Source organism: Podarcis gaigeae, assembly GCF_964106915.1.
Source record: "Podarcis gaigeae genome assembly, chromosome: 6".
NCBI lineage: Eukaryota > Metazoa > Chordata > Lepidosauria > Squamata > Lacertidae > Podarcis > Podarcis gaigeae.
The window spans coordinates 18,015,540-18,028,510 of NC_139682.1; the positions used below are offsets into that span (position 1 = coordinate 18,015,540).

Sequence of the window (12,971 nt, forward strand, 5' to 3'; positions counted from 1 at the left end):
GACCCAAGGCAACTTACAGTAATTAAAACAATAAGGTTAAAATGCAGAAAGCTTTAAAACATATAAAGTAACTAAAAAGCAATTAAACTGTAATAGAATTAAAACAATATAAAATTACATAAAAAATAGAATACAAAAACAAATCTATTAAAATGCAGATAGTAAAAACAACACAGCACTATAGAAAGTCCTTTCCTTAAAACTAGTCTGTTGCCAAAAACATGCTGGAATAAAATAATCTTCACCGGCCAATGAAGGACATAAAGGCGTTTAACATACATTGAGTGCTAAGAATCTCAGGGCGGATTATATAAATATATAACCAAGTGGTCCTTAGTCCTGGTAGCTATCATTCGACCCTTTCATGACAAATGATTACCAAAACATTCAGTTTATAAATGTGCAGTCAGCTTACAGATACATAAAATCTACATCTTTTTGCACTTAGGAAATGGCAGAGACCTGACCTGAAAAGTGTGTAATGAACAAATGGCTAATGGAAAGATGTATAAACACTCCACAACCAAATCAGGAATAAGGCAAGATGAGTGCTCATTGTCGTATAGATATCCTCATAAATGCCGTGCAAGCAGATCAGGATAGATGCTCAATAAATAAACAAACAGGTCCTCTGGAGCTGCCCAAGTACTTAAAACACGAAGAACATTTAGTTTTAATGTTTTGTGGACTTCCTTTCGAAATGAAGACACAGCTCAATGCTTAGTTTTCTCTATAGTGTCTGACAATTTTAATGAAAAGTGTCACTGTATTTCATCTGGTAGGCTGCACACTCCAGAATGTATTCCCGACATTCAGTGGCTTTCCATGCACGGAGTGGGAGTTCCTTGGGCTTTTATCCACACATTTTCAATGACCCCTCTCCCTCCCGCTCTCTCCTAGGGCTTTGTCCTCGCAGTTACCATCATCCGTGAGGCTGTGGAAGAGATCCGGTGCTACATGCGTGACAAGGAAGTGAACTCGCAGATCTACAGCAAGCTCACAGCGAGAGGTCAGCTATTTGGCTCCAGCTTTCTACATCTGCTTGCAGAGTCCCTTAGCTGACTGCCCGAACAGCAGGGAGTTGCAACTCAATCAAATGTTGCTGACAATTGGAGGAGCAAAGTTTCTGAAAGGGGGGTGGGGTTTGACTGTGGAGGGGGGGGCGGGTTGCCAAGCACACAGGCACATGGCTTAGCAAGTCCCCTCTGTTTCGTTTGGCCCTGGCAGAGCATCAGAGACTCCTGATGACAGAACAGATAAATTTCCAGCTACAATTGGGCAATAAGTTCTCAGGGAGTGGGAACCTTCCACATATTCAATGCATATTGGGATGTGGCCAGTTACTCAGAATAATGATGGTGTATGTTGCATTGAAGGGAAGAATACAAAGGAGTTCATATTTTTGAGATCATGGCTGCTACAGACACATCCATTTTATAGATTATAAGCGATAGGTGGTCTGAATGTGTTGAATATCCTAATCCTGACTTGGATCTTTTCAGAATGGGAATGCGTGTTGCAAATTAGGCATGCAACCTAATCCCATTCATGTTTGTTCAGAAGTAAGGCTCCTTGGGTGAAATCCCATTGTGAGCATCCGCTAGCAGAACGGGCTTAAACTCCTGCACCAGGACTCTCCCTCCCTCTCCTCCCTCTTGCAAGCTGCATGCTGACCAGATTTGCTTTGGAGAGTTGGAGGACCCTGTAGATATATAGGGTTACTGGGGGTGGGGGAAGCTGGAGGAGGAGGAGAGAACGTGCCATTTAAAAACAATTTAATATGCCCAAATCTAGACCACCTTTTAATTCCTAGAATGTAGAAAGCACACTCCTATGAAATTACGCAAATATTGCTATGAGAGCTGTCACCTAAATGGAGATGCTTGAGACTTGCTTCTGGACAATTACAATAATGGGGATCGTGAAGTACATGAAATTCACAGAAGGAGATCTACCTCCAAAAGGCTTTTCTAAGTACCAGAGGCCCTTGCAAACAGCATGCCGTATTTTGGGATGACTCATTGTATGTCCTATTATACTTCTCACAAGAAAATTCCCCCTTCCTCCTCCTCCTCCAGCTTCCCCCACCCCCAAATAACCCTATATATCTGGCTCGTTTGAAACAAGTCACAGTTAACCGCAGTTTGGGTTTCAGGTGAAAGACTAGAAAGACTAAACTATGTGACATCTAATCATGGCCAGAGACCAACCCAAGGGAGGAAGTTCCAAAACTTTGCTTGCTCTCTGCTCCCGCCCACCAACTGCTTAGACATAGAGTATACCTCTCCCTTCTAGCAATGACCTTTTTTTCTGGAGCAGGTGTTTCAGGGATTTATTTGCATCTGATTGTTCTGCTGCTATATTGAGTGGGAGGTGGGGAAGGAAATGATGTGAATCAGCTGTGCCTAGAAGGGAGAGGTGTGTTGTTGTTGTTGTTGTTTAGTCGTTTAGTCGTGTCCGACTCTTCGTGACCCCATGGACCAGAGAACGCCAGGCACCTCTGTCCTCCACTGCCTCCCGCAGTTTGCTCAAACTCATGCTGGTAACCTCGAAAACACTATCCAACCATCTCGTCCTCTGCCGTCCCCTTCTCCTTGTGCCCTCCATCTTTCCCAACATCAGGGTCTTCTCCAGGGAGTCTTCTCTTCTCATGAGGTGGCCAAAGTACTGGAGCCTCAGCTTCACAATCTGTCCTTCCAGTGAGCACTCAGGGTTGATTTCCTTCAGTATGGAGAGGTTTGATCTTCTTGCAGTCCATGGGACTCTCAAGAGTCTCCTCCAGCACCATAATTCAAAAGCATCAATTCTTCGGCGATCAGCCTTCTTTATGGTCCAGCTCTCACTTCCATACATAGGGAGAGGTGTACTCTATGTATAAGCAGTTGGTGGGCGGGACTTGTTTCAAATGAGCCAGATTCATAACCCATGGTTTGAAGTTGGCTTTTTTGATGTTGTTGTTGTTGTTGTTTAGTCGTTTAGTTGTATCTGACTCTTCGTGACCCCCTGGACCAGAGCACGCCAGGCACACCTGTGTTCCACTGCCTCCCGCAGTTTGGTCAAACTCATGCTGGTAGCTTCGAGAACACTGTCCAACCATCTCGTCCTCTGTTGTCCCCTTCTCCTTGTGCCCTCCATCTTTCCCAACATCAAGGGAGTCTTCTCTTCTCATGAGGTGACCAAAGTATTGGAGCCTCAGCTTCAGAATCTGTCCTTCCAGTGAGCACTCAGGGCTGATTGGTGATAAGCTGTAATTAAGCTGAACCACAGTTTGTCAGATTCAGATGATATACTAAGCCAGCGATGGGGAACCTGTGGCTCTCTGGATGTTGTTGGGCTCCCAGCTCCCATCAGCCCCAGCCAGTGTGGCCCATGGTCAGGGATAATGGGAGTCCAGCAGCTTGTGGAGATTCCCCATCTCTGTGCTAAACTGTGCTCAAGGGAAGTCAGAGGTGTGGCCTTGGACCTGGGATAGCTCAGTCAGAGCATGAGTCTCTTAATCTCAAGGTTGTGGGTTTGAGCCTCATGTTGGGCAAAAGATTCCTGCATAGCAGGGAGAGTTGGACTACATGACCCTTGTGGTCCTTTCCAACTCCACAAAACTATGATTTTAAACTTGTGATGGGCAGTGGAATACCATAACTGGAGAAAGGGTAGGGTGCAAGTATAATTGAAAATATGATGTAGCAGCCCCAAACTTTTTCAAATTTCCCTCCGGTTTACTGGGCTGGTTATGGGAGAGGGTGAAATAGAAGTAATTGTATTGTGAAAATTTGACAACTTTTCTTTTACATTTAATTTCATATTGGGCAATCACAGCTTGTTATCTTTACGACTTGTTTTACTGCTACCTTTTGAGGCACCAAAGAGGAGCTTTTCAAATAGTTTCAAGCCATCTGTATAAATCAAATTCAGGTTTCCTATTCATCCATCCATCAACCCAACTTTGCTATTAAATTTGCAGGCCAGATTTCTGTTTTGATACTCACTAGGCTGTTGATTTAAAATTCCAGAGTTGTTTTTCTTCTCTTGCTCCCCCCCCTCAACCCCCTTTCATGATTACAGAGCGTAGTAAGGGAGAACTACATAAAAAACCCCAAACCCACCGTATGAAATGGAAAGAGACCTCCTGCCAGCAGAGTGCTCCTTTGATACAGATCACTGGCATTTACCAGCTGTATCAAAAAACAATATTTTCCCAAACCTTTTGTGCTCTTATTTTTGCAAGTTACAGAGCGCAAGGCCACCTAAAAGCCAAAAGCGTACCAGAACAGATGAAAACTGTCTTGGGTATGTTTTGATTTGTTCCTGGGGACGTTTTGTTTTGATTTTGTGTTTGCAAATGGTATGCATCCCGGTCACTGAGGAGCTCAGGACTGCAGTGAGCCATCACAGATATGTCTCCGCTGAGAGTTTTATATAAAGAAGGCATTCCCCATTGCTAGTGCTGGTTACCTTTGCAGTGTCAAGGATCACATCAGAGAGGTCTATATAAAGAACCCGAAAGCAAACAGCTAATTGGCAATACCAGTTGCATTATCAGTTTTATCTTGCTGCCACCTTTTCATACTGTAAAGGCACAGTGCTGCCGTTAATGGGATGTATTAAATTTTCACTTCCGTAGTATTTTTATTTTGCAGTTGTGGCACTTGGATTATCATGAACCATCTGTTGACTCTTTTAAAAAAAATTGGTATGCATAGCTGGAACTCAAGACTGGAATGACATAGTTGCTTGCCTAATTTTAATAATAATAATAATAATAATAATAATAATAAAAATAATAAAAATAATAAAAATAATAAAAATAAATAATAATAAATAATGGTTTGGATTATCACAGTTTAATAAGCTGTGATACAAAGATGCTGCATCCTTGTTCAGCCACTTCTCACTTCCCTTCTCAACACAATTAACCCCGGAAGTCTTCACCGTAGCCTCCATTTCATCGGAACTGGGAAGCTATGGTTAAGGATAAGCCAGGGTCTTAACCCTTTGCTTAATATTCCTTGTAACCATAGCATTGTATGCAACCAAGTTTTGCTCAGGAGTAGGACCATTGAAATTAGTAGATCTAATTTAGTGACTCTTACTAATTTCAGTAGGTTTACTCTGAGTAGGACTAATGTTGGGTGCAACCCATAGTTTCCTTGTTCAGCTATCATGGGGAACTAGGGTTTATTGAAGACTTCTGGGATTAATGGTGGCATGGCCAGTGGGGAAGAAGGCTACATGCTCTGGCAGGTTCCCCTTTTTCAAGTCCTGAGGATCAGATGATTGTCAAGGTTTGCAAAGTGCCTGCATGCCCTTTTGGGGTCCAGCTATGTCTTTGCTTAACCCACAGCTGATTGTGTCAAGTGTGGGACATATGTGTGGCTCAACCTCATGAGCTAAATGGGGAGGCCTGAGGTGGACATCCCACTCCGTTGCTCTTTAGCTTTTAGACTGATGCTCTCCAAGTCAGAGCAGGGCAGTGGATTGCCCTTAGGCTGCACAGGTACTATATTATAGCTGCCCCCCTGCCAGAGGTGTTTCTGAATCCCTGAAGCCCCATTCCCTAATGTGAGCCTAACCCTGTAGTCATGGCAGATGCAAAGGCCAGCAGCCCAAGAGTGATGTGACAAGGCAGAGTTGATAGAATGAGGATTCAGAAGCAAAATGTCTGCTCCTGAATCTCAGGGGAAATTTAAGATTTGATTTGATTTAATATTTGTATGCCGCTCTTCTTCTTATACAATGACTGAGTATTAAAAGAATACTTTAACAAATTGAGCATTAAAAATAATAATATTTAAAACAACATTTCCACCAATATAATCTTTTTAAAAAACGACAACACCAAAAGTGTAAGACACAGCAGCATATCGGCAAAGCAAGAGCAAACAATAAACAATTAATGCAGCTTAATATATCAGCCCCTGATATAATAATAATAAACTTTTATTTATATCCCGCCCTCCGCTGCCAAAGTCAGCTCAGGGCACCTAACATCAAATACAGTGGTACCTCGGGTTACATACACTTCAGGTTACAGACTCCGCTAACCCAGAAATAGTACCTTGGGTTAAGAATTTTGCTTCAGGATGAGAACAGAAGTCATGCTCCGGCGGCGCAGTGGCAGTGGGAGGCCCCATTAGCTAAAGTGGTGCTTCAGGTTAAGAACAGTTTCCGATTAAGAACGGACCTCCAGAACGAATTAAGTTCTTAACCTGAGGTACCACTGTATATAATATTGGTATAAAATCAAACAATAATTAAATTACCTCCTAAAAACAGGTCTAATTAGATGGCTTTCCACAGGGTTAGGGTTGGGAACAGTAAGTGCTCATCGGCCCAACAGTTTATGCTGATCTTATACAGTGGTACCTCTGGATGCGAACGGGATCCGTTCTGGAGCCCCGTTTGCATCCTGAAGCGAAAGTAATACACGACTGTGTGTGCACGGATCACGTTTCGTTGCTTCCGTGCATGCACATGACATCATTTTGAGCATCTGCGCGAGCGGCGAAACCCAGAAGTAACACGTTCTGTTACTTCCGGGTCGCTGCGGAGCGCAACCCGAAAATGCTTAACCTGAGGCGTATTCATCCCTGTATGGGCCTGTGAGAATGCAACAAGGAGCTGCAGTGTGTGTGTGTGTGTGTACGTGTGTAAGACCGCCCAATGTGTGCACATTCAACTCTCCCTGAAAAGAATCTTTGAGTCACACAGCCAATATTTTGCTGCTGTGCAGCGTTGGCCAGCAGTTGCGAACGAGAGGAATTTGTTAGAGCCTCCCCCCCCCTTTTCCTTTTTACCAGTGAATCGATATTGTTGCAACTGTTTCCCCATGACTTAGTTTTGCAATTTGTAGCAATCATTACAGCATCAAAGGAAGTCTGTGGCTTTTATTAGCAGAAGCCAGGAGGCACTTTTGTTAAATGTGCTGTTTGTCACCAACACAGCAGGGGTTTAGAAGTAGTTTTAGTTGTTTCACTCAGGAGTCGGGACACTGGGCACATGTCCAGCTGGGGCATAAAAGTGTTTTAAATCCGGGGCAACTGCTGTTTTGGCCTAATGTTTGGTCCCTTATGTTGGGTGCAAAGAGCTAGCTCTGCCTTTGTGGAATGAAGTGGAAACCACTGGTGATGATGGTGACGTCCTGCTATAAAGATGCTCCATGATGTTTGGTTGTTCTAAAATGGACTTTTGGAGAGCCTAGGGCTTGCTGATCAGAAGGTCGGCGGTTCGAATCCCCACGACGGGGTGAGCTCCCGTTGCTCGGTCCCTGCTCCTGCCAACCTAGTAGTTCGAAAGCACGTCCAAGTGCAAGTAGATAAATAGGTACCGCTCTGGCGGGAAGGTAAATGACGTTTCCATGCGCTGCTCTGGTTCGCCAGAAGCGGCTTAGTCATGCTGGCCACATGACCCGGAAGCTATACGCCGGCTCCCTGAGCCAGTACAGCAAGATGAGTGCCACAACCCCAGAGTTGTCTGCCACTGGACTTAACGGTCAGGGGTCCCTTTACCTTTTAAGTAAGGGAAGAAAGTTGACAAGCAGTACATGATTTCCTTCCTAGTGCAATGCCCTAAGATGCATGGTACCTTCCTCTTTGCACCAGCACAGCATTGCACCGGTTGGGAAGATATACCAGGGAAGATTGGAGCCATAGAATAATACAATTTTAGAATTGGAAGGAACCCCAGGGGTCATCTAGTCCAACCCCCTGCAAAGCAGGATTCTTTTTCCCCAACACAGGGCTTGAACCCACGAACCTGAGATTAAGAGCTTCAGGCTCTACTGACTGAGCTATGTCATTATTCTTTTTTAAGGCATTGGACCATAGCTAAGTGACAGAGCATGTCGGTTGTATGCAGACGGTTTCAGGTTCGAATCCTGGCGTCTCCAGTTACCAGGATCAGGAAACGGAATGTGAACAGCCTGTGTGGTCTCAGAGAACTGGCAGGCAGAGTAGGCAAATAGGCTCACTCCTCTATAGTATTAGACAGCTTCCTATTCTCCTATGGTGCATGAAGCCATGCTAACTTGTCGTCCATGTGTTTTATACTTGATGGCCCCAGTATAGACCTGTAGGACCACTTGAATAATCTGGGGGTGATTTTGCTCATGGCACTAGACTAGGGGTCAGCAAACTTACTGCACCTCAGGCCGGTGTCTCCAGTGCAAATCGTGCGGTGGGCTGGAGGGCGGGGGAGCGCGTGCCCACATGCTATTTCAGGTGCACTTCCGGGTCGGAGGAGCACTGGAAACAGCTCATGTGCATGTGCACGGGCCTCCTCCAACCCAGATGTGCACCGGAAATAACACTTGCGCATGCGCACAATTTATTTCCGGTGCTCCTCCGACCCGGAAGTGGGCAGCTGCGCAACACTGGTAAGAGCAGGCGGCGGGGGTCCCTGCAGGCCAGATAAACGAGTCCCTCTGGCCTTATCCAGCCCATGGGCCTTAGTCTGGGAACCCCTGGACTAGACCCTACAAAATATTACAGGATGGTGACCTGGAAATAGGATTTTCCCCCATCGCCCCTACACTGCAGAGGGTCTTCATTCTGCTTTATGTTAAATAGTACCCACTTGCTGCTTCAGATGTCTTGTAAATATATATCTCTTTACCTAGGCTTTCCCTGATGCATAAGATTGACTTTGTCTGGGTTTGGGGGGTGGGTTTTTCCCCTTTTAATTCTGGTTTACTGGTTTTTGTGTTGCATCTCTGTTTTTAGGATGCTGTTTTGTTTTTATATTATGTGTGGTATACTGATTAAAATATTTTTAAAATATTAAGCTTATTATAAATGCTTTTTAGTAAATAAAATGTAAGTTTAGAATGTTAGAAATGCAGGGCAGGATTGATCAACATAAAAGAAGAAGAAATTTTAGTTGATTGATTTCTATTTTTTTGGAGGACAATTTCTGTCAATCAACCACTTACCGTACTTTGAAGTTCTTTTAATGGCGCTGCAGTTTAAGGCAAAAATATTGATTCCTCATATTTCTGAAATGTGCTACCAAGGTAAACAACATGGGAGAGATATGAATGTTATTAAAGTGTATCTTTTTCCTCACAACAGGTACAGTAAAAGTGAAAAGTTCCAGTATTCAAGTTGGGGACCTTATTATTGTGGAAAAGGTATATATGGATTTGTAAAGATTTTATACTTTTCTTACTACTGGGAGAGCCAGCTTAGTCTGGAATTGTACACTATCCTTTTCTCTCTTTTCCTAACACTATTGACACTGAAAATGTACCTCTTCAGCTGAGCATTTTCTTGACCATTAATACTGGTTCCTGGCCTTCCAGGTTCCTGTGATTGATAACTTTAACTTTGCTTCACTGGGCTGCTTTTATTGCAATATTCTGTTGTTTTAGATTGTGAACCGCCTTGACATTTCATTTTGAAATGAAAGGAGGCATATAAATTCTCTTAATACATAAGCACCCTAGCTTAAATGTTTCAAAGTCTTTAAAGTAGTAATGCACAACATTATCATAGAAATAAGGATAATATTTTAATAAAATATGCGGAACTGCTCTTTATATTTTATAACACCCACCCATATTGTTAACTTAATTAATAATATGGGGTTAGACCAGCAGGTGCAGCTTCCTTTATGTGATCATAATCGTGTGGAGGATAATGGCCAAAGAAGTGCTTTTCTTAACCACTCTGTTGCACCAGTTAATATCACAAGAGCCCCGCCAGGTGAGACCAAAGGCCCAGCAAGCCCACCATTTCAGTGGCCAACAAAGGCCTATGCGATGCCTAGTTTACTAAGCAGTGACTAGTAGCCATTGATTGTATGCTGAACATTCAAAACCCACCTTCCATCTCTCAAAACAGAACCAGAGGGTCCCTGCTGACATGATCTTCCTCAGGACGTCGGAAAAGAACGGTAAACATCTGGAACCAATAGTGAAAATGATCTTTAATGGTGGTTTGTTGTTGTTTTTATGGGACAAAAGAATCGTTTTGAAAACGTAGCCCAAGTGGATACGATTTTTAGGCTTAGCATGTCTGCCCGATTCAGAGGCTCCTTTTTCGATAGCATGGCTACTGTCCTTGTTTTATCGTTTGTGATCGTTCAAACCATAGCAATTAGTTTATCCTGTAGGGTGTCCTGTTGCGCGAGGTCAGGCAATGCGAGGATAAAGGAGATTGATGCTGCACACCGTCGCTCATACTGGCTTGTCTTTTAACATGTGCCACCATTTATTCAGAGTGTGAAAAATGCATCCTTTAAAACCGATAGATAGATAGATTATATATATTATATAAGCGGTCATCCTGGGGTTCCTTCTCATGTTTATTTACTTGGCCCCCAAGAAGAACTCCAAGAAAAGAAATGACTTGATTTTTTAAAAAAAAGCTTGCATGGTTTTGCAGACACTGGGACCCTGTCTGTGTGCAATAATATTTATCAAGCGGACAGCTGCCGGTAGCAGTGTTTATTCAAGTGCAGTCATATTACAGTCTTGGTGGCCGCGGTCAAATTGTTTGTGGGTCATACGGAGACAATGACCCTGATCAAAAGAGCAGTGGGGAGGCACAAATGGAGCCACAGTAAGCACTGGAGCAATTGGGTTGATAGGCTTGCAGCCATGCCAAAGAAAGAGAGAGGTGATGAACAGGAAAGCCTCTGCTCACATCACACCCCTAGTGGGATACTGGCTTGGGTGAATTATGCCTAGTAGTTTTGCTTTCATTTGGTGTGGATGGCGCCAGTGTGGATGGTCAGAGCTAATAGACTGCAGCATTGGAGAATGCCAAGTAAATACAGTCCTTTCCTCCATGCTTAACGCCAGCCTTCTCCAAACTGGTTCCCTCCAAAAAATTTAGACTAGAGACTCAGCTACATGAGTCAATTTATAACGTTATAAATGCATTATAACAATGTGACACCAGGTGGCGGCGTAGAGCTGAAATCAGAAGTCAATGATAATTTCCATTGTGTGCTTTTATAACTTTTTAAAAATAACTTTTTAAAATAGCTGTGTAGATCCAGCCTACAACTCCTATCAGCCCCAGGCAACATAGCACAAGTCACCTGTTCTAGGCTGCTGTGCTAAGCTCTTGAATCTGTGCAGCACATGCAAATCAAGCAAATTAAGTGGTTTTTGCTTAATTTGCACTAGGAATGTGCCCAGCATTGCTTGGGAATTCTAAGAAACCGAAAAAACTGTGCATTTTTGCAACCTGCTTCTTGATCTCGGGAGTCGTCATTCAAAATCTGTTTGCTATACATTTTGACACCTCTTAAGTTGTTGTAATAAGACAAACAACTTTTCAAAATGATTAAATTAAATCTTGTCTGCAAATCATGGAGGAGGAGGAAGGGGCAATGAAGGATTCTGGCTCATGGTTCTGTTTTGTTATAAGGACCAATGGCATGACACATGAAACAAGATGGTGTATCCTTCTGTGGTGGTGTTATTCAGTAAGAGTGTTTAAACTGCATAGAAAGCTCTCATACCAGTTCAGTCTATTTGTCCATCTAGCAGTAGCTCTTATGAATCTTAGGTAGAGGTCTTTTGTCCTCACAAGCTCTCTGATCCATCTTACTGGGTATGCCAGGAATTGAACACAACCAGATGAAGGTTTCATTTCTGGAATACAGTGGTACCTCGGTTTATGAACTTAATCCATTCTGGAAGTCCGTTCTTAAACCGAAACCGTTCTTAAACCGAGGTGCACTTTCCCTAATGAGGCCTCCCACCGCCAGTGCCCTTCCACCATTCGGATTCTGTTCTTAGACCGAGGTAAAGTTCACAAACCGGGACACTACTTCCGGTTTTGCGGAGTTCATAAACCGAATCGTTCATAAACAGGACTGTTCTTAAACCGAGGTACCACTGTATCTTTATAATGCAGAGTTGGTCTGTCAACAGGCCTGGTGCCTGAGGCCAGCTCCAAGGTCCACAAGGTCTACTGGAACACTTTCTCCCTAAATATGTAGCTACCTTGGAGATGCAGTTTGAAGAGCAACCACCAAAGCCCCATTAACACAGATTTAAAACCCACAGGGTCCTGCTTTCTACGTACGGATCAGCTGGATGGTGAAACAGACTGGAAGTTGCGCCTGCCTGTCAGCTGCACTCAGAGGCTGCCCACTGCTTCCGTACGTAAAGTTTTCTAATTCCCCCTTTTTAACCATTGCCCTCTAAAATGCAGCCATATGAGATTGATGGCATCTGTAAAAAACAAAGTATGTTGAAGCATTCTCTAACCATGATAGTCAATTAGATGGAAAGTTGGTGTACATATTTCACTAATTTAAAAGAAGTTTCCTCTTCATCTGCCCTCTCCTGCTTCCCCCTCCCCAGAAGTGCCTATCATTTATTTGGAAAAGAGGACTTACTTTAAACAGCAAAGTTTTTAACTCGTCGTTGTAACTCATTTTTATCTTTCTTCATAGGACCTTCTCCAGATCCGATCATACGTGTATGCAGAGGAGCCTAACATTGACATCCACAACTTTGTTGGCACTTTCACTAGGGTAAGTGGTTGCTGTTGGGCAAGAAATCGAAAAACCTCTTAAGAACCCTGGGGTAGTGGAGACAACCTCCAGATTCTTTCAAAAGAGGTTGGAGATGTTCAGTGTGTTGCGAGGATCATAAAACATGACTCGCAGAAGTGCCTTGTGCTTTCTGGGACAAATAAGTTGCTGTTCTTCTGTAACAAAACACAGTGGTGCCCCGCAAGACGAACGCCTCGCAAGACGAAAAACCCACTAGACGAAAGGGTTTTCCGTTTTGGAGACGCTTCGCAAAACGAATTTCCCTATGGGGTTGCTTCGCAAGACGAAAAAAATCTTGCATCCCCCCGCGGGTTTTTTTCGCTTTTTTCGCCCTTTTCTTAAGCCGCTAAGCCGCTTATCAGCTGTTCCGCTGATAAGCCGCTTAACAGCTGATCGCTGGAAGCCGCTTGACAGCTGTAGTGCTAATCCGCTAAGCTGTCAATGGGCTTGCTTCGCAAGAC

At 43.6% G+C, this 12,971-nt stretch overlaps 1 protein-coding gene across 3 annotated transcripts in view; it reads left to right on the forward strand.

The window, feature by feature from the left end:
- ATP9A (ATPase phospholipid transporting 9A (putative)) overlaps positions 1 to 12,971 on the forward strand; it is a 101,091-nt gene that overhangs the window by 33,712 nt on the left and 54,408 nt on the right. For all 3 annotated transcript variants that reach the window (XM_083744169.1, XM_083744167.1, XM_083744168.1), the window contains exons 4-8: positions 901 to 1,009; positions 9,066 to 9,124; positions 9,837 to 9,888; positions 12,017 to 12,111; positions 12,409 to 12,489. In XM_083744169.1, the coding sequence (XP_083600295.1) occupies positions 901 to 1,009; positions 9,066 to 9,124; positions 9,837 to 9,888; positions 12,017 to 12,111; positions 12,409 to 12,489 (396 nt within the window). The remainder of the gene's footprint in view (positions 1 to 900; positions 1,010 to 9,065; positions 9,125 to 9,836; positions 9,889 to 12,016; positions 12,112 to 12,408; positions 12,490 to 12,971) is intronic.